Below are 20,747 nucleotides of genomic sequence, written 5' to 3' on the forward strand. Positions count from 1 at the left end.
GAGTCAAGATTCTCTCAGGCTCATGGCTCAGAGTGCTAACTGAACATTCCTTGTCCATTGTTGCTCTTATAGATGCTGTCTACAGTTGTCTGAATTATATTTAGACCACAAACCTGAACATCCAAAATGAAACTAAGATTTTAGGTTTGGTGAGCTGGGATTTTTCTACTGGGACTATTCACTATTAGACCCTACTTGGTTTTTGCAGGCTATTTCTGCATTTAAGACTTCTACCTTTACCCTTCGGATCCTTACTGAAGGAGAGAAATGAGAGATATCCTTTCCCCTCGTTACCTTGGTCTTACCTCTATCAGAACTAAATAGAAAAACATAGTTTGGAGAAAGACATCAGGTAAGAGACCATGAGAATGCCCTAGCAACTTCTTTCCTCACTCCCACTCTGCATAAGTCCTTTATTCCCTTATGAAACTAAGTAGCCATAAAGTATTGGCCTTACTTGCAACCATCTTTTAACTGATGAAACTAACTGAACCAGACTACTGGGTTCTTATTAACTCTGAGGGCTTAAGCGGATCAGCGTTCTTACCTGTAAAATTACGGAACTGGATTCCATGATCTCTAAGGTGCTTCCACTTTAATGCTGTGGAACTACCTACCACAAACAGCCTCTCAAGGCCAACTGCATCACGCATGTTGCCCAGGTGTGACCTGGTAATAAAGAATAGTTGACGAAATATAACCAATCACCATTACTTTTTTCAAAAGTCTAAAAGCAGAAAGACAAATTAAGAACATCATCCCAAATGCAAAACACATTGATGTTTATGTAAGGGCAGCATTCTTTCTTCCTGCAAGAAGTAACACTGTCCTGCGAACCTTAGTAAATTGTTTTTTATAGATTATTTGTCATTATAGTCTATGTCCACTATTACTCTGCTCTATTCACTCTTCAAACCTTTGTGGTTTCTCTTTTGTCTTCTGCTGAACTAGCACACTTGAGGTCTTCATTAAACTTGTAATCACTAAATCCATGAATCTTTTCTTACCCATCTTAATCTTTTTGTCGTAACTAACACCTTTTCTTCCCTTGGCATCTCTCCAAAGTTAGATCCTTGGGCCTCTTTTCTTTTTGTCCAGATTTTCTCCCCCAGGCATCTCATTCACTTCAGAGCTTCAACTCTGATCCCTGTGTCTCCGACTCCCCAGTCTAAATCCACCCTCTGACCTCTTCAAGTCCTTGTCCAACATTTCCAGGTTCTAGCTCAATAGTTTTATTTGCATGTTTTTCCACCACCCAAGACTCAGTATATCTAAAATGAAACCCAGAATTTTCTTTCAAAGCTTATTCCTCTGTATTTCTTTATTTGCATTAACAGTTACCCTTCCTAACTTTACAGTTGTTGGCATCTTTGACTTCTTGCATATATCCTTTTCCTTTCCCACTGGTCCTACCTTAGGCAAAGTTCTTGATCCCTGACTGTGATTTTTGCATTATGGTTCCAGCCATCTTTCAAGCCATCTTAAACACCACCTTACAACATACCTCTCATTATCTCTCTCACGTGCTCAGTAAAGCCCTCTGCTCGTCTGTCTTTACCCACAGCCTGAGACGTCAGGCTGTGAGTTTGCTTTTCATGCTCCTTTGGGAAAGCCTTGCACTTTTCCCTTGCTCAGACCTTTGAAACAAATAACATGACCTTCAAGGTACTGAAACAACATGTTACAGCCTCTTCCCTAGTGTCTTTGCCACCCTCATCTCATCTGCCAGAATTGGTTTCTTCTCCTGAACTCCTTGCTAGCTGTACAGCTTATTTTGGACTTGTCAAAAGCTGTCTTGCATTACTTATCTCTTCGTGTGGCCTAGCTTTACACAATGGTCTGTTAGCGCTTTAGGAGCGTATATGAAACCTATTTTTTTCTATCACCCATAGCATCTAGAATAGTGCCTTTTACATAGATTTCTCAGATTTCTCTGACCCTAATAAATCCTAATAGAAATGTTTTTGCAAATTATCAGCATCATATCATTCATAGTAGCATATGGTTAAGAGGAAATCCTACTTTTCGAAATCGAATACAGTACTTACTGTTAAAGAAGAAACTCTGCTTTGTTGCAGGCCTACCAAACCAACAGAAGTAGGGTTGCTTCATAGATGCAAGGCTTTGGACTAGAAATTGCACTTACATAATATAAAAGCAAGGCTCCTGGATAATTAGGCTTTTCTTTAGTATATACATTTTTTAACTCTGAATTACAATTTTCTTAAAGTTGTCAAGTTGTCCGTTCTAAATTATTTTCTAGGAAATAGGGTTTTATAGAAAAAGTATCCCTGTGTGCAGCTAAGTACTAAGAAAGGTAACCTAGATACGCAATTCATTTGTCTTTGGGAATGCTTTTTAAATCAGGAAAAGCCTTACAGTAACCCAGTTTCCTTTTCCCCTCTGGTCTCACTATAGAAATTCCAAACCTCTTGATAAAGAGCTTTCTCTGGCAGAGAAAGCGGAGAGGCCTAGGTGTGCCCCGCTGTCAGTTAAGGGCTGTCACGTGTCCCTCGGGTGCCCGCCCACTAGACCCGGCCCAGCCGGCCCCGCCCTCAGAGCCTGGAGTGCTGCTGGCGTCTCGAGCGCCCGCAGAAGCCGCTACGCCGGAGACGCTGGGTGATGGCTGCGCGGGGCAGCTGAGCGCCCAGCCGAGCTGAGCCGAGCCGAGCCGGGCCGAGCCGGGAACTTAGCCTCCGGGAGGACTTGGGCTGGGGGCGTGAGGTACTCGGAAAGCATGGTGGCGCACGATGAGGTCGGAGGTCTCCTACCTATTAAAAGGACTATACGAGTCCTCGATGTGAACAACCAGTCCTTCAGAGAGCAGGAGGTGAGACTTGAAAAGCCAAAGGAAGGTTTCTAACTCCACGGAACTTGAACGATGTTTAACAGTTTATTAACAGTATATTGTTAAACTTAACTTTTGATCTCACTGAGTATTAAAACGTATGACTTTGATTTACATGCAGGTTTGAAATGTGTTTAGGAACTATTTATGCATAGTGTAGCTTGAGTGTACACAAACTTTTATACAAAAGAAAAACATTTTAAATGTATATGCTGTTCAGTTTGGTTAAATTGGTCACATTTCTGATGCTTAATACAGTTTTCTGTTTGGTTGGGGGTTTTTGGTTTTGGGGGGGTTTTGACCTGCATTTATTTATATTACCTAGTAAGGCTTAAGAACTGCTTTGTGGAGTAGGAAAATAAGAATCCCTTCCTTGCAAGTTAGTGCTAGTGAACAAAATGCCATCTGACCTAGTGTTCATTTTTCTTTCCACGTCTAATAAGTTCATTGTGTGTGACTTTTGTTCTTAAGAAAGCAAAATGTGTTAAAATATTTCAGCCAACAAACCGTTATTTAGGTGCTTCTGCCCTCCTTGCTTTAATTACGTAAGTCGTACTTTTTTAAAGTCTTTATGAACATTTATCAAAATAAGTGATTTTTATGCCATTTTATTTAATTTTGATAGTTGCCTTAATTGTGGGCATTCTATTTATATAGCACACCACAATATATATACACTCCATGGTTATACTATATTATTATATTTCTTATCTTCATTGGGGTGATGGTTTTGTGGCTGTATACATATATCAAAATTATCTAATTATACATTTTAAATATGTGCAATGTGTTGTATATCTCAGTATAGCTGTGTATCATACATACGCACACCTTTTGGTAGTTAGAATAGCTGCCGTCTTTCAAAGGTATGCTTTTATTTGGTGTGATTTGGCTTTGTTTTTCTATTTGTTTGGTTTGGGCTTTTGTTTATATGTTTCTGTTTTCTCAAAAGTGGTCATCAGTGTAAATACTAAAACTGAACTAGTCTTTTGAACTAGTCTTTTTGTTTGGTATCAGACACCAGCCATGTTCTGGCATACCTTTATTCCAAAGATTAAAAACACCAGGAATGTTGTCAGGTTTTTAGCAACACAGCCTTAAATAAATAACTAAATTTGACTATTTCTATTACTAAGAGGAAAGGGAAGACATCCTGTGAGATAACTCATCTTTATCTTTTTATAAATAACTTTTTCTTTTCATTCTTCTTAAAGTTCTTGCCAGGTAGAGGAGAAAATTATTTATCTAGTAACCCAAATGAGTAAACCCAGACACATTTTTTTTGTGTGTCTTGATTTGGTTGACTCTAGAAGAGACCCTCCTGGAATATATTCTCTTATGTGACATCATTAGGAGAAAAAAAACGTTTTACAAAAAAACCGGGTTCACAACAGAATTTTTCCATGTTGTTGCTTTTATGTGCAAGGTACATTCCAGTAAAAGATTTGAAATTGATGTTAACAATTTTCTGTTTATAGATATCCAGAAAATATTTTAAGGCATAAAATCTGACTACAACTGGATTAGTAAAATAAATAGATTGATTAAAAACTCGTCTCAAGTCAGATTCCCTATAACAACGCATGTGATTGCCTGGCTAAACTAGATAGTGTGGTTAAAAGGTAACCTAAGTAAACAACATAAATGAATATTACAGTTCGTAAAGTGAACTCTAGCCCTGGTGAAAGGTTGCCTACAGTAGAAAAAGTTCCTTGAGTATGTACAACTTGTTGGTGTTCTTTATCTATTCCCGTAAGTTTTCAGATTGTCTTTTGAGGAGGGTGTGTAGTTTCAGTATCTGTACTCGTTCTTTAAGCTTCTTGTATTTACCATAATGCTGTTAACAATGCTCCAAAACAAAAATAAACAACCACGGCAGCAAAACCATTATGAAAGCCTTATTTTGGGTGATGGTAAGATAGGTAGAGTCCTACTCCTCTCTTCCTTCTTTACCTCCAGACCCTGTACCTGCATTGTGTCTGCAAAGGGGCAGAGGTGGGCGGAATCCCAGCTCTCAAAACACCAAATCAAAATAAAGTGGCTCGTCTAGACCTCTAAAGAAAAACTGCTTTTGGTTGTAGCTCACATGAACCAAATTCTAATCAATAAAGAGACAATTTTTTGTCCCTACCCTATAGGTGACCTGTGAATGCGTAGTTCATAACACTTTTCCACAAAAGCTGTCTGTATGATTTTTTTCAAATAATGTATTTATCCTGAAATTCGTGAGCCATATTCAGTATTATGCCTTTACATTTCAGTCACACTTTTTGAGTTATTTTATTCATTAAAATTCTTCATACTTTTGAAGTAAATATATATGCTAAAAGTTTGTGTTGTGTCTGCCAAATATTCATCACATATGAACTTTTAGTAAGGCAGGAAAGTTACTTTTGGATCTTAAAAGCCTGTGTGAAAAGTACAAGGTGTCCTCCCACCCCACCCCCTCCCCCATGTACTTCCTGATTCAGCACTACTTTGGTACAGAGAGATTTAAGAGTATCATGCTGTACTCACTGAGCTAGCCAGGCGCTCTTACCAGACGTTTTAGATTAGATACAGCCCTGAGACTAACATCTCTTTGTGAAGAAGTGAGATTATAGGTGGGTTTCTAAAGGACTGTGGAACATATTTAATAACAAAATACTGCTTATTAGCATTATATCCTGACACACTAAAGAGACAAAATCCACATTTCAGAGTTTTAGTTTCAGAAAGGTGCTTTAGATATGTTTACACTTAATTATCTAAATCTAAATTCTGTAGTTTTTATTTTAAATATCACAGTTTTAAATTACCAGGAAATTAATAGTTGTACTGATCCAAAGATAAGAATTTTTTGATTTTATGTATTAAATTAGATATCAAATATTCTTTTCCTTCCAGCTAAACTAACGTTTCCTTTCAAATTCACTGGGAAGAGCACCTTTCCAAACACTTTTAAATTGAAATTAAATATTTTATGATTTACTAGGAAGTCAAATGGGTTATGATCTAAACAAGGAAGAGGAATTAACCTCTTTCCAAACTATGGAACAGAACTTTCTGACAACTGCTTTGTTTCTAGTTGGCGTTGGCATATCTTACTTTGTGAGGTAATTATATCCCCATTCAAACAGAAGCATCTTTGTCCTGTCTTTACTCAAGAGAAAGGAATGCCTTCTGCCGCCTTCTGCCCATGCATGTGTCGCTTCAGTCTCGCACAGATGGGTCTGGTAAAGGCATCCACACATGGCCTTGGCCACACAGTGTCATTTTACTACATATCCTGGAGCCTTCTTTTTCGGTTCATTTAACATTGGCACATTAGTGGCTTTATAGTCATAGTTTTACTTTGGAGTTAATTATTTTGGCGGGGGAGGGTTGGTCTACAGCACCACCTCTTAAGGACTCAGGGGCCTGAACTCTGTTGGTTGCCCACAAAGTCTTCTTACCTTAGTGGGTCACATTCCCTCCTCATATGTGTATATACCTTTAGGAGCTTTAATAAGTCTAACTGCTTCTTTGAATATTCAAATCATTTAAGTTTCTTTCCAGAGGATTTTAACCCTTTCTGCCACTTTACTTTTAAATTATTCTTAGGGAATTATTTTTACTCACTTTCCTCATCTCTTTTTTATGACCGATCAATTCTTTGATTGGTCACATCAAATAATTCTTAGGAAAAAAACTTTTTTATCTGTCATTTTTAAGTGGTAATTTTTATACAATTTTTTATCGTATATCCTTCTGAAGTCTCATTAAAATTATTTTGTCAAGTATGCCACAATTGTCAAAGGCACCAAATATAAACAAATAATTATGCTCCATAGACATCATAAAGGATAGACCTGTTCTGTGATCTGGCCTTCTTTATCTCAATAGCTGTGTGAGTCACCTAATGGTATGCCTCCATTTTCCTAGCAGTAAAATTAGAGTAATAAAAAAATTTGTAAAATTTTGAGGTCTTTGAATGATAAATGATGTTTGCTATACTATTATTATTTTAAAAACAATACATGTAAAATAATATGTCCTCTGAATTTGTATATATTTTTCCTTGAAGTTAATTAAATGTATGAAAGAGGATCTAATTATTTATAAATACCAGCATTTACATAGTAAGTGGAAATATTCCTAAGAAAGAATGTTAGTAATGGGTAAAACTTAGTATGCTCCAAGAACTGTTCTGAGCCCTTTAAACATACCTTAATCTTCATAACACCTTTATAAGAGAAGTTCTAATATTAACCCCATTTTACAGATGAGAAAACTGGGACCGAGGATGTTTCCTATCAAGTGTCCAAACCAGGATTTGGGCCCAGTCAGTCTGATTCCAGAGGCGGAGTGCCCTCTTAACCACTGTCCTAACTGTGCTAGAATACCTCCACAACAGGGACCCACCTCACTGCCTTTAGAGCTGACCCATTCCAATGTCAGATGTGTTCATTTAAAAGCTATTCTCTAACTGAAGTATTCAGGAGTAAAATGATAGAATGTCTGGCATTTGCTTTAAAATATTTCAGTAGAGGCAGAGATGAAACAAATTGTTATACTAAAAACCGCTGAAGCTGAGTGATTAAGTACATGAGGTCCATTATGCTGTTCTCCCCTTTTGTGTATGTTTGAAATTTTTCTAAATAAGGAGGTGTTTTTTAAAAGTTACTCTCTATATTAAGCTAAAAGCTTCTAAAGGTTTTTAGAATCTAATTGTTTGTTTTAATTTTGGGTTTTTTTCTGTTTAATGATAGTATGTTATGTTCTCAGAGTGATGTTCAGATATTTGACTGGCCTTTCTTATACCATTTATTATTTAATAAATTACTGTTATTCTTTAGTGTTCTTTGTATTTCAACAATGAAAAACAACATTCATTTTCAGAGTTCCATGTTTCTGCGTTTTATACTGTACAAATATCTGGTTTTTGAGAGGGCTTAACTTTGTCCAAACTTGTTTGAAATCATTACACCTAAACACACATTTAGTATAACTTGTTTTTGTTTTCACAGGAGCCAAGCAATAAAAGAGTTCGGCCTCTAGCTCGGGTCACATCCTTGGCAAATTTAATTTCTCCTGTAAGAAATGGAGCCGTCAGACGATTTGGTCAAACCATACAGGTAGGGACAAGTAATGTAGTGAGGGGACTTTTTATAGAAGCCTAAAATTTGCATTTTCTTTGAGTCATACAAACAGGTTTTTACTATTATACTTAAACATAACTTTCCTTTTTTGGAATGTGCTGGTAAGGCATATTGTTGCCAGAACAATATTTATATAACCCCATTATATTAGTTTGTATCTTATATCAAAGCAAGATCTTTGATAGTTTTTATTCCCAGAGAGAATTTTGACTGATAAATATTTAGAATACTGCTAGATAGAAGCTTGGATAAATGATTGTTTTATGCATAGAGAAATTCTCAGAACCTTGCTTTTAATTTGTCTTTCTATTTTTTTTTAAGAAAAAAAGTAATAATTCCTGTATCCTCCAAACCTTCTTCTCGTTCACCTCTTTCTTTTCTTTTCAGTCATTTACCCTTCGTGGTGACAACAGATCCCCCGCTTCTGCCCAGAAGTTATCCAGCAGATCTACAGTCCCGGCGCCCGCCAAAAGGAGAAGCAGTGCCCTGTGGTCGGAGATGTTAGACGTCAACATGAAGCAGTCTTTAACCTCCAGAGAGATCAAACGTCAGGAGGTGTGCCATGCTCAGTAGCAAGACCATGTGTACTGGCTTAAACTAAAAAAAAATAGACCCTGATTCTGTTTGTTTTTTTTTTTTTTTTTTTGCGGTACGCGGGCCTCTCACTGTGTGGCTGCTCCCATTGCGGAGCACAGGCTCCGCGGCCATGGCTCACGGGCCCAGCCGCTCTGCGGCCTGTGGGATCCTCCCGGACCGGGGCACGAACCCGTGTCCCCTGCATCGGCAGGCGGACTCTCAACCACTGCGCCACCAGGGAAGCCCCGACCCTGATTCTTAAACATATGTTTTGCCAGAAGAATAGCAAACTAATGCCTATGGCAAGATAAACTTGCATTTTTGTACTTGAATGCCATTCATAACACATGCTGAGCAGCACCTGAGATGGGGGATGGTCATCCAGTTTAACAACTCGGATGGGGTAGAATTATGAAACCTACGGCATCCGCTAATTTGAGATTCCATTCTGAATTAGTTTTCAGACAGAATCACTTTAAAAAGCGCCATTCAAAACGTCAGTTAAATGGTAAATACCAGTTGTATATAATTTTTGTTTCTCAAAGGGAGGAGTGATCTATGATGTTTGCTGGATTTTTTTTTAGGCAATATATGAAATGTCCCGAGGTGAACAGGATTTAATTGAGGATCTCAAGCTTGCAAGAAAGGTCAGTAAATAACTTTCTATCATGTGCCATAGTTTTTAAAAATTACATTTCACAAATTCTAAAGGATGATTTTCTTACCTTTAGAAGTTGAAAAGTAGAGAATATCTACTGGTGAATACTTCTTTTAGATGAGGTTTATTAGATGCATCTCTTCAAATATGAATATCAGTAAGTCTATTTTGGGCTTAACATATACTTTAATTTCTTTTATGTATAAAATAGAATCCACACTAGTTTTACATAGTTCGTCATGCTTGCATTCAAGTACAGATCTCTCATCATGTTTTATTTGCTTGATCTCTTTGTGTGACACATTTCTCCCCTCTGACAGGCCTACCATGACCCCATGTTAAAGTTGTCTATTATGTCAGAAGAGGAACTCACACAGATATTTGGTGATTTGGACGCTTATATACCCCTGCATGAAGGTAAGATATGCTACCTAATTTTCATAGGATTCTGAACAGCAGTAACAAGTAATTTTAAATCTAAACTTGTAACTTAGTGCTGAATATTTTTTAAATTTTTATTGAAGTATAGTTAATTTAAATATTATATTAGTTTCAGGTGTACAGCATAGTGATTAAGATTTTTTATAGATTATACTCCATTTAAAGTTACTATAAAATATTGACTATATACCCTGTGCTGTACAATATATCCTTGTAGCTTATTTATATTATACACAGTAGTTTGTACCTCTTAATCCCCTGCCCCTATCTTGCTCCTCCCTGAATTATTTTTTAAATAAACCTATTGGCATTTCTGCTTCTTTACACTTCAGATTTGTTGGCAAGAATAGGAGAAGCAACCAAGCCTGGTGGAACAGTAGAGCAGATTGGTCACATTCTTGTGAACTGGGTATGTAGCAAGTTGTTACCTTCAGATAGGTTTATACAGATTTGCCAGACTTGTCATTTATGATCAATATCACATTGATTTGATCCAGTTACTGGATTCTAAAATCAGATAAATAAGGCGTTAAAACTGAACAAATTTACATAGCTGTAGAAGTTATAGTCTCTGTTTAAAAAATATTTCATGAATGATGCAGTTTCATTTGTTTGAAGAATATGTTCCTCCTTAGACAGAATTCCCACATTATATACCATCAGTTATCTGTTTTATTCTCTCAGTTAACATTTGAGTGCCTGCCAGATGCCAGCCACTGTTCTAGGAGGGGTGACTAGAGATTCAGTGATAAAAGATGGTCTCTGCATTTATAGTCAAGTGAGAGAACAGGCAGTAAATAACCAGTCTCAAGGCTGTTGAAGAATGTGAGAGAGGAGGGCTCAGGTGTCCTGGGAATACAGGAGACCAGCATGTAACTGAGGCTGGGGAAGTAGGAGGCATGAGTCTTTGTTTGGATTTAGCCATATTAGGGAAATTGAAAAAGGGCATTCTCAGATTGGCCCGAAATACTATCCAACCCCCATTATCACCTGCAGGAGAATTTTCACAGCTTGTTAAAACTTTCAAGAATAGCTATAAGTATTCTATGGTAAATTATGTTGGTTTTTCAAATGTTAAACTGATTCTGAACTACTGTGATAAACCTCAAAGGATCATATAATAAGCTTTTGATTAAAAAAAAGAATAGCTATAAGTTTTCTGTTTTGTGTCCACAGTCTTACTAATGGACTAAATTGTAACAGGAACTCATTATACTTTGTTTTCTCTTATTACTCTTCAGTTGCCAGGCTTGAATGCCTACAAAGGCTACTGCAGTAACCAGCTGGCAGCCAAAGCTCTTCTTGATCAAAAGAAACAGGATCCAAGAGTCCAAGACTTCCTCCAGCGATGTCTTGAGTCTCCCTTCAGTCGAAAACTAGATCTTTGGAGCTTCCTAGATATTCCTCGAAGCCGCCTCGTTAAATACCCTTTACTGTTGAAAGAAATTCTTAGACACACTCCAAAAGACCACTCTGATGTTCAGCTTCTGGAGGAAGCTGTAAGTAGTCCAATAAGTGATTCTTACGTTTTTCAAGTTTACATATTAGCTTGCCTGAGAAAGATATACAATGATACTCTCACACTGTCTGCATGTTGAATCAGCACAGTGAAGTTTTCTGTAGTCGTTTTAAGTTCTCGTATGTTACTGCACTGTGCACTAATAAAGAGATGTGTAATACATAACACATTTTATATTTATATTTTAGTTAGAAGACCGGATTCTAATCTGATCTCTTCCATCAGCTAGCTGTGTGACTTTGGGCAAATCACCCATTTGGCTGAGGCTGTAAAATGAAGGGACGGCTGAATTACCCGATTTCTAGAGTCCCTTCAAGCTTTAACATTTTATCATTTTAATGTGACATTTTAGTCCTGTAGGGAAACAGGACTAAAATAAACTAATATGCTGAAAATGCTACATTGATTTTTTTTTTATTATTTTTAGATATTGATAATACAAGGAGTTCTCTCTGATATCAACTTGAAGAAAGGTGAATCAGAATGCCAGTATTATATTGACAAGCTGGAGTATCTGGATGAAAAGCAGAAGGACCCTAGAATTGAAGCTAGCAAAGTATTGCTTTGCCATGGGGAACTGAAAAATAAAAATGGACATGTAAGTGCATTTGGACACTAACATATGAAATGAGCAGTTACTGCCCTTTTCTCACTGTTTAATTTTTTTCCACATTGATTATGAAGCAGGTTTATAAAATAAACTCATCACATACTGAAAGAAGGTAACTGGATTTTATGTTACCAGCTTTGGTAAAGCAAACATTTGGTTTCTGTCATTACTGAATAAGTTAAATGTCTTGGTGGAGAATCAGTAATCATTTATTTTTTAGTTTTGAAGCATAAATCAACTTGTTTGGCTAGGGGTTCCTTTCTAAATAAATTATTAGTTTTATGATGTTCAATAAAAAAGCATATCCTTCAAAAAAATTTTTTGCAGAGTTTATAGTAATAGAAGTAGTTTTTAGCACTACTAAACAAATTTTTGTAGCAGATTGAATGAGAGCAAACTTATTTTTTAAATCTTAATTACAAAGGTACCTGCTAGAACTAAGTATAAGCATGGGATGGTATTTTTATTTCATTACGTGCTTTTCAGAAGCCCAATTTGTAAGTTGAGGTTCTTTTTTGGAAAAGAGTTAATCTTTCATCTCTGATTTCTATCATGAGGCCTCATTGTTCTATAAAAGCTTAAATTTATGTGGGACAAAACAGAACAATTAACATTTTTACCAGCTTACATTTTTAAATTCTCACCCTGTTAGAAGACTGTGGTGTATAGTCCTGGTGTTTCCAGTCACGTTACCACCGACAGTCAGGTCTTTGTGGTGCATAGCGTTTGCTCAGCTGCTGCTGAATCTAATGTTACACACGGATAAAAAAGTTGCATATAGTCTGTGATGACAAAAGCTCTCCGAGGAGAACATACATAACTTTAAAATCACCATCGTTATGAAGTCATTTGTAAGGGGGATCTTAGTAAATCAATTTGATGAAATTAGTAAGATCAAATTAAGTTGTTTTTACAATGGATTTCAGTCAACTTAAAGTCACAAAGTTCCATATTTAGGAAGCATTTTTTTTTCTCATTTCTCCAGAAACTCTACATTTTCCTGTTTCAAGACATCTTGGTTTTGACTCGGCCTGTTACACGAAACGAGCGTCACTCCTACCAGGTTTACCGGCAGCCAATCCCAATCCAGGAGCTGGTCTTGGAAGACCTGCAGGATGGAGATGTGAGGATGGGAGGGTCCTTTCGAGGGGCTTTCAGCAATTCAGATAAAGGTAAAAATACACGCTTTAAAATAGTTTCAATAATCATAAACTCAGTTTTAATCTATAAGAATTCTGTCCCCACACAAAAAACTAACAATGAAATGGGTTCCATCATCCTATACCTATTACACTCCTTGAGTTGGCAGGTGCTGTGCTGCTCTGACACCAGCACATGTACCTAATAAGTAACATCTAGGCACTATGTAATGTATCTGCCTAACATGTGCATGCTGTATAAATACCAGCACCCATATTCACTTTATCTAGAATAAACTTTTTAAGTCTGATTTCCATTTTTTAATTTTTCTTTTTCTAGCTAAAAATATCTTTCGAGTTCGCTTCCAAGACCCCTCTCCAGGCCAGTCCCACACTCTACAAGCCAATGATGTGTTCCACAAGCAGCAGTGGTTCAATTGTATCCGAGCTGCCATGGCCCCTTCCCGACAGGCCACCAGCCCCTCCGAGCTGCAGGGCTTGCCGGAGCCCCACGAGGAGTACGGAGAGAACTGCCCCCCTGCCAGCAATGCCAGGGCCCAGAGACGGGCGTCCACGGCATCCAGCGTGACTCAGGTGGAAGTTGATGGAGACGCTTCCGAAAGTGGCACCCCGGTGCACACAGCAGACAATGCTAAGGGCACAAAAGCGCCCCGAGCCCAGGCTGGCCTCCGAAAAGCCAGGGACAAAGCCCAGGTCGGTGGCAAGCGGAAAGAGACACTGGTGTAAAGGAAGCTCTGTGGTAACCGGGGGAGAGACTTTATTTATAACTGTGTACAGTTGTTCTTTCTTGTAATGTGAGTATGGGAGCGTTGCAGGGTTACTTAATACCAGTCTTCACATTTTCTGTGTTTTTGGTTGGGTTTTGGTGGTGGTTTTTTATTTTTTAATTTTTTTTAATGGCAGCTAAAGATATATATGCAGATTACTGTTAAACTGCAGTGTTTTTTTTTTTTTTCCTCAGATCATCTAGAACATGTAAGTCTGGTATTTTTAATCAAATGAAATACTTATGAAATGGGTTTTCTCTTCATTCTGCATTCATCGTGACTTTTTTTTTTCTTTTTCTTTTTTGCGTTATGCGGGCCTCTCACTGTTGTGGCCTCTCCCGTTGTGGAGCACAGGCTCCGGACGCACAGGCTCAGCGGCCATGGCTCACGGGCCCAGCCGCTCCGTGGCATGTGGGATCTTCCCGGACCAGGGCACAAACCCGTGTCCCCTGCATCGGCAGGCAGACTCTCAACCACTGCGCCACCAGGGAAGCCCCATCACTTTTTAATACCAATTGTGATGTTTATAATATTGGCCAAAGCTTAAAATTTTGCAAATACAAGGATTTTACCAGTGTTTATTTGATAAACTTTGCATGCAGAATTTGAAATTTTAACATCGGCATCTAAGATCTACTTGGAATATATGTTTGCAATATTTCAGAATTTATGTTGAAACATAAGTTCCTTGGAAAAACAAAACTTAATAGGTTTTCCATTTTACCAACTGGAATGCTTTTTATTAGTTTGTTTTTCACTGCACATTCCTCATTTTTCATTGATTTAACCTGCCAATTATTTAATTTTTTCATTGTAAAGTAGTTTTTAGTATTTGCTTTTATTTTTTTACTTTGATGCCTTTTCAAATTGGCATGTCTTTAAAGTGTTTTTCTTCCTTGATTAAAAATGTGTGTGTGTGTGTGTGTGTGTGTGTGTGTGTGTGTGTGTATTTTTTTAAATCATATTAACTTTACCAAGTGAAATCAAGCCATACTGTTTTTGAGCCAGTTAAGAAAATTGCAATTTTTAAAGTGTAGTATTTCAGGGTTAGAACATACATGAAATGACTCAGTATATTCCGGACTACTGAAAGAAAACCACCTTAAGGATTTCATGGAAAGTTAATATTGTCTGAAAAGCAAGAGGGAAGGAAGTTGGCTGGTAATAAGTATTAAAAAAAAAAAAAAAAGAGGGAAAAAGAGTGTAGTTTTGTCTTAAAGTAAAAAATGTCTGGTTGTGTCAGACATTTATGAAAGATAGTAAAAGCTAAACTTGAGAGTGTGTAGTAAGTTGTAGAAGGCTTGAGGGAAGTGAACTGTATTTGCCTTGGTTTACAATACGTGCAAATAATGGGTTTGAAAAGAAAATGTGTTGAAAATTTGACCATATGAGATCAGTTTTGGCAGATGTATTCATAAGAGACTGGTGAATCTTTTACTATGAAATGTTTCTGTTCAAATGAGATCGTAGTCTTTAAGGCGGGGTGCTAAAAGCCCTATGTCATGGCAGATTTGTAATGGTTATCAGCTCAAGTAAATGTTGACTATTATGTGAACTATATTTGGCCAGTGGAAATGAAAATTGAAAAAGACTGTAAATAGTTACATCCAAATGATTTCTCTGTATAAATGAATTATACAATTAAAAAAAGAAAGTCACACACATAATCACCCTTAAAGGTTTCTTGGCTGGTGGATGTTTGGGGGACGTTTGCCAGAATGCGTTGGTATAGCAAAGGGGGTGATGGCAAGCCTCACAAAGTTCTTTAAAAAGTCATAAATACTTACACCTTTGAAATTCATTGAAAAGTAAGAGAAAAAGATTCAATTAGGTCAAGTTTTTTGAATCTTATTAAACCATTTAGAACACATTATAATCAGAAATAGCAGTTGAATTGAAGACAGCTGAACATCTGGCCACTTTCTGGATACAATAGTAAAGCTATTAGCAAAGCATCCTCATTAATTTGATTAATTTCAGATTTTAACTTAGGTATCTCAGGTTTCTAACTCTGGAAATTCAAAGTCAGTAGTGTAGATTATATCAGTGGTTGTGATCTGAAAAATCAGCAGATTTCTAATCATTTGTAGAGATGTTATAAGATACAGTCTCTTCCAGAATTACCTTGATCAGCCTCAAGTTGTAGAAACAATAGTAGTTCTAATATTGTTAATGAAATGATGTTTTACTGAAAACTCTAGCTTCCTTGGGTTCACTCAAGGGAAAAAATAAGACCCAGAAACTGAATAATTGTGTAGAATGGACACTCTTCATAAATTGCATCTATATTTGAGAACATCTGACGATTTAGCCTAGTAGTTCTCAAGCCTGTTTGGGCATCAGAGTCACGAGGGGTACTTTGAAAAAAATAAAGGTAACTGGGCCGCACCCCCTAGCTCCCCTCCCCCAATTCCTACACCTGTTTCACTGAGTCAGTATCTGGGGGGTGGGAGTAGAGGGCTGATAATTTATATTTGTAAACACTCCCCCCTAGTGATTCTGATACAGTGCATTCCTTGGGTCAGCACTTAGTAATCACTGATCTAGCCAGTAGCCATTATGTAAATGCTATATAGTAAGTACTGACATATATCTATTAGCTTCTCAGTTTACCTTTAAACTCTTCAGAGTCTGAGTTGAGGTAAGTACAGTTTTTCTTTTAACTTCTTTCCATGAGCATGTTTGTATATTTTGAGCAAAGGGTAGTCTCTCTGAACTGAGGGCTCAACCTAGGATGTGTGCACACAGGTGGGAGGGGAAGCTCGGGTATCTGGATTAACTGTCAGCCAGTGGGACACCAGTGTCACTAAATCACCCTTGAATCTATTAAGACTGGCATTTTCTCAGCTGATCCGGGAGGCGACTCGCCACTCTTGTGCTGGCTTAGCTCTACTTTATGTTTAGTGCTTGAGTAAACATGCAGACCCAGCACAGTACTTGGTTTTCTACAGTATATGTATGGCTAATGCTAATGTTACTGAATTCATTTTACAGCCATCTGCCAATGCCTGGCTAAGGCTCCCATCTGTCAGTCTTGATGACTGAGATACAGACCAAAGGGGGCATCTCTCCAGTTCTCTTCCTTATTAGAACTCCTGCCTGTCCCTAAAGGGGAAACTGGTGGGTAGTATTGTCTGTTAGGGTTAGAAGTCCTGGGATTCAAAGTAGGTGATACCTCAACCTGCAAACTTGGGCTTTTCTTAATCAGCATTAGCGAACACCCTTGAAAGAATCGCATTCCTTTGTCCATTGAAGCTAATACCCATGAGAGGAATATCCTAGCAAAGTAAATCTCCCTCAGTCCTAGAGTCTAGAACTTCCTAGATCAGAGGAGTTTGGGGTTTTGCTTGCATATTTGAGCAACTCCAGAACCAACTGCAAGTCTGAGGAACTTACCAGATATGGTGGTTTCCTCAGGTCTGGTGGTACATAATCTTATTTAGCATGCACGCTTTGAGACAATGGGAGCATCCACTAGGGTAACAAATAAATGTTTAAATCCATAGCTTCAAAATGAGTCTGTAAGAAAAAGCACAACCTTTTAAATTGCCTTTGGAGTATCTCATGAAACCAACTTACTCCTTTGAGAACTGATTTTAAAAAAATCAAGCATTTATTCTGCCTTTTCCTCTACAAACTGTATCTCAGGGTAACTGAACAGCTGAGGAAGGGAAGATTTTCTTTATAGCAGTAGCCCAGCTAATCAATGAAGAAGGCATGATAGAATATCACCATTTTGTAAGCCCTGGTGGATTGATGGATCTAGATTTCAGCCATTAATAAAGACCACCAGCCACGGCGTACCTCCTGACAGTGGTGCCCCCCACCACCTAAGCAGTCTTCCCAAGAAAATCAGCCTGAGTTGCATCTGCAGGAAATTAAGACAAATGACAGTTTCTTCAACAAAATAAAATTGAAAGAGAAAGATGGAGGTATCTATGACTTAAGAGACATGTCAAACCATTGCAATGTATGGACTTACTTGGATCCTAAATCAAATTGTTTTTAAATAAGACAATCTGAAATATCCAGGATAGACTGGATATTTAAAGTCCCCTAGATATGGGGGTTTTTTTATATACAAATTTATTTATATTTGGCTGTGTTGGGTCTTCACTGCTGCACACAGGCTTTCTCTAGTTGCGGCGAGCGGGGGCTTCTCTTATCGCAGAGCACAGGCTCTAGGCGCGTGGGCTCAGTAGTTGTGGCTCGTGGGCTCTAGAGCGCAGGCTCAGTAGTTGTGGCACACAGGCTTAGTTGCTCTGCGGCATGTGGGATCTTCTGGACCAGGGCTCAAACCCGTGTCTCCTGCATGGGCAGGAGGATTCTTAGCCACTGTGCCAATAAAATTGTATGAGGTCTGAGATTTCCTTCAAAATTACAGGGCAGGAGCATGGTTAGGGATAAAAATGAAACCAGATTGGCCAGGAGTTCAGGATTGCTTAAACAGGATGAGAGATCATGAGAATTCATTATATTCTTTGCATATCTTTTTGAAGATAAGTGACATTTTTCACTAAAAAAGCAGAAGTTAAAAAAGAAAAAGAACTTAATGAAATTCCAGGATCCTAATGTTTCCAACTTCTCAGTCTCTTAACCCACTCTGAACCCCCAGTCTTCACTTTTCAAAATAAAGGCAGAATGTTTATCAAATATAGATGATTTGCTCTCTACCCTCTCACAGATACACAAACCTTTTGCCTAAATTCAACATTTGTGTCCTCTGTTACAATTTGGCGACAGGATCAGACTAATCTGGATTCTGGTTTAATCCACACAGCCTTTTCCTCCCTCTACTTTCCTTTCCCTGTATGTCTCCCTCTACCATCATCTGCTTCCTTCACCTGCCCGCTTTCCCAGGCACACGAACGTGTTTTCCACCCTGAGCTGAGGCAGTGAGAAAGATGTTCCCAGGTCCCCAGTGAAGTGACTCCATGCGGCCTGACCCTGAGAATTTCCAGCAAGGGCCAGTTGGTTAACTACATCTCTGCCCCTTAAGAGAGGAGACAGCATTACAATCTCTGGTAATGTTTGTGCTGCTGAGTAGCCCAGAAAGTGAGACAAAATCAGCTACCTTCGAAGAATCCAGCTGACCTTCCACGGAATTCAGATTCCTCTGTAGCTGCTGCTGGGGGCAGGGGTGGGGGTCTTGTTTCCCTCACTCTCTGGGCAGGGCCAGGAGAGACAAATCAATAAAGTCAGGCCTGGAACCTCACACAGAGTTTAGTCTGATCCCCTCTTCACCGGCTGAGGCATCTGAGATCTGGAAACATCACATGACTCGCCCAGGATAAGCCGGCGGGTGTGTAGCAGAGCTGAGGTTAAAGTCCTGTGCCGGCCTGTGTGTGTCCCCTGAAGATGCCGCCTCTGCTGCCAGCCCACGGAGGTTCAGAGGACCCGCCTTGGAGGACTCCCGCAGACCTTGGAAACGAGTGTGTTATGAGTAGTGACCACAGCAGAGGTTCGTGTCTGGTTCCAATAGGCAGCAGGTACAACCCCGGTCAGTTCACCTCTTCACACAGCTCTGCAGAAACTGGTTTCATTCTGTTCCCAGGAGCTGACACTGTTCTCAAATCGGAAACCAGAAACCAGAGCTCTCTCCAGCCTTGATGTCTTATACTTCTCAGACTGAGTGCCATCTTCTTTGTTATGCAGGTGCAGGCTCAGAGTCAAAGCATCTCCCGGGGCCTCATAGCTGGCAGGTGACAAAGATGGAGCTGGAAACTGGGCTCGGACTGCTGGTGCTGTTTACCCCACTTACTGTGTTCACAACTTGCCGTCCCAGGAGGTCTGGGGGTGGGGGGATGTTAAAGCTGGGGTGCAGGGAAGGGGTGGCAGAGGGTGGCCTGTCGGTGTCCCCCCACCCAGGTGGCCACAGGTGCTCTTTCAGTTTGAAAGGGAAGAGGGTGGTGCAGGGCTGGCAGAAGTGTTGGGAGTGAAGGGGAAGAAAAGACGTGACCCCGTTTCCCTGGTTTAGAAAATGGGGGGTGGGTTGACCTGGGCTCCACGGCCCTGGCCTCTAAGCTCTCTGCTTGTGCCGAGGCCTCAAGGCCTGTTGGTCCCAGCCTTCCAACCAGGGTGCTGCCCCCGCTAAACTAGGAAGCAGAGGTTTAACTGGACGTTCTGTCTCCCTTTCTTTCCCCTCAAACACCGGCTTCTCTGTGCGTTTAGAGACCCGCACCCTCAGGTTTGACCAGCGCCTGGTGTCATCCGCTGTGTTACCCACAACCTATGTGATCAGGTGGCTCCCTCGTCCCTCTGAATACAGGCCCAACTTGCTGCCTGGTGCCCACCCAGCCTGCCTTCCCCCCAGCCTGCTCCCTCCAGGACACAAGCCGCTCCCGGTAGAGGGTGTCTCCAGCGCTTCCCCAACCCCACTCTGCCAAATCCCAAACACGGGCCCTGAGAGTCTTCGTTCTTGCTGTGCTCCCAGCACTCTGCAAAATCAGCCCCACGCCCCCGGCAGACCAGCGGGCACAGCTCGAGGACCATATGCGTCCGTCCCCATGGCTCCCACTGTCTGGGGTCCCCTCCTGGCAGGCCTCGTCCGCCCTTCACGCTGGCCCTGAGCACCTGGAGCTCGCACTGCGGCCCATGTGGCCCCGAGCAGCATGTGCCTTACCCCTCAGCTTCCTCTAAGAAGAGCCAACTTAAACCCACCATCCCTCCCGTCCCCGGTAGGCCTCGCCCTCTGGGTTAATTCTCCAGATTCGGTCCCTGGGAGCGGGCACCACCTTCCTTCCTGAAGGCCCTCGTCCTCCAGCTGCCGTGCCAGCACATTCCCCTAGTCCTCCCTCCCTCACATCTTCTCTCCTCTGGGCCCTTCTCTTCCAGACCTGAAATGGCAGAGAGCCACAGGGCTCGGTCCCCAGACCTCTTCTTCTATGCTCCTGGGAAACCTGATCCATTCCCATGACTTTACTGTCACCAGTGCCTGACAATTCCCAAAGGACACCTCCAGCCCTCACCCCTCCCGTGAGCTCCAGCCTCGCCACCTGGCATGGCAGCCTCTCCCATGTGCCCACTTGGAAATCTAAGATCTCACATT

At 40.0% G+C, this 20,747-nt stretch overlaps 1 protein-coding gene across 2 annotated transcripts in view; it reads left to right on the forward strand.

Annotated features, from left to right (window-relative positions):
• NET1 (neuroepithelial cell transforming 1) overlaps positions 1–15,366 on the forward strand; it is a 53,364-nt gene extending 37,998 nt beyond the window's left edge. Inside the window, exons 1-10 of one of the 2 annotated variants that reach the window (XM_067700230.1) lie at positions 2,578–2,830; positions 7,837–7,944; positions 8,356–8,523; positions 9,129–9,191; positions 9,523–9,619; positions 9,976–10,052; positions 10,885–11,142; positions 11,590–11,760; positions 12,758–12,944; positions 13,252–15,366. In XM_067700230.1, coding sequence (XP_067556331.1) covers positions 2,738–2,830; positions 7,837–7,944; positions 8,356–8,523; positions 9,129–9,191; positions 9,523–9,619; positions 9,976–10,052; positions 10,885–11,142; positions 11,590–11,760; positions 12,758–12,944; positions 13,252–13,658 — 1,629 coding nt within the window. In that variant the 5' untranslated portion in view covers positions 2,578–2,737 and the 3' untranslated portion in view covers positions 13,659–15,366. Of the gene's footprint in view, positions 1–2,577; positions 2,831–7,836; positions 7,945–8,355; positions 8,524–9,128; positions 9,192–9,522; positions 9,620–9,975; positions 10,053–10,884; positions 11,143–11,589; positions 11,761–12,757; positions 12,945–13,251 lie in introns of those variants that run through there. The other variant, XM_067700221.1, reaches the window with a different exon arrangement.
• Positions 15,367–20,747: the final 5,381 nt, after the last annotated feature.

Source organism: Pseudorca crassidens, chromosome 1 (genome assembly GCF_039906515.1).
Source record: "Pseudorca crassidens isolate mPseCra1 chromosome 1, mPseCra1.hap1, whole genome shotgun sequence".
Taxonomy (NCBI): domain Eukaryota; kingdom Metazoa; phylum Chordata; class Mammalia; order Artiodactyla; family Delphinidae; genus Pseudorca; species Pseudorca crassidens.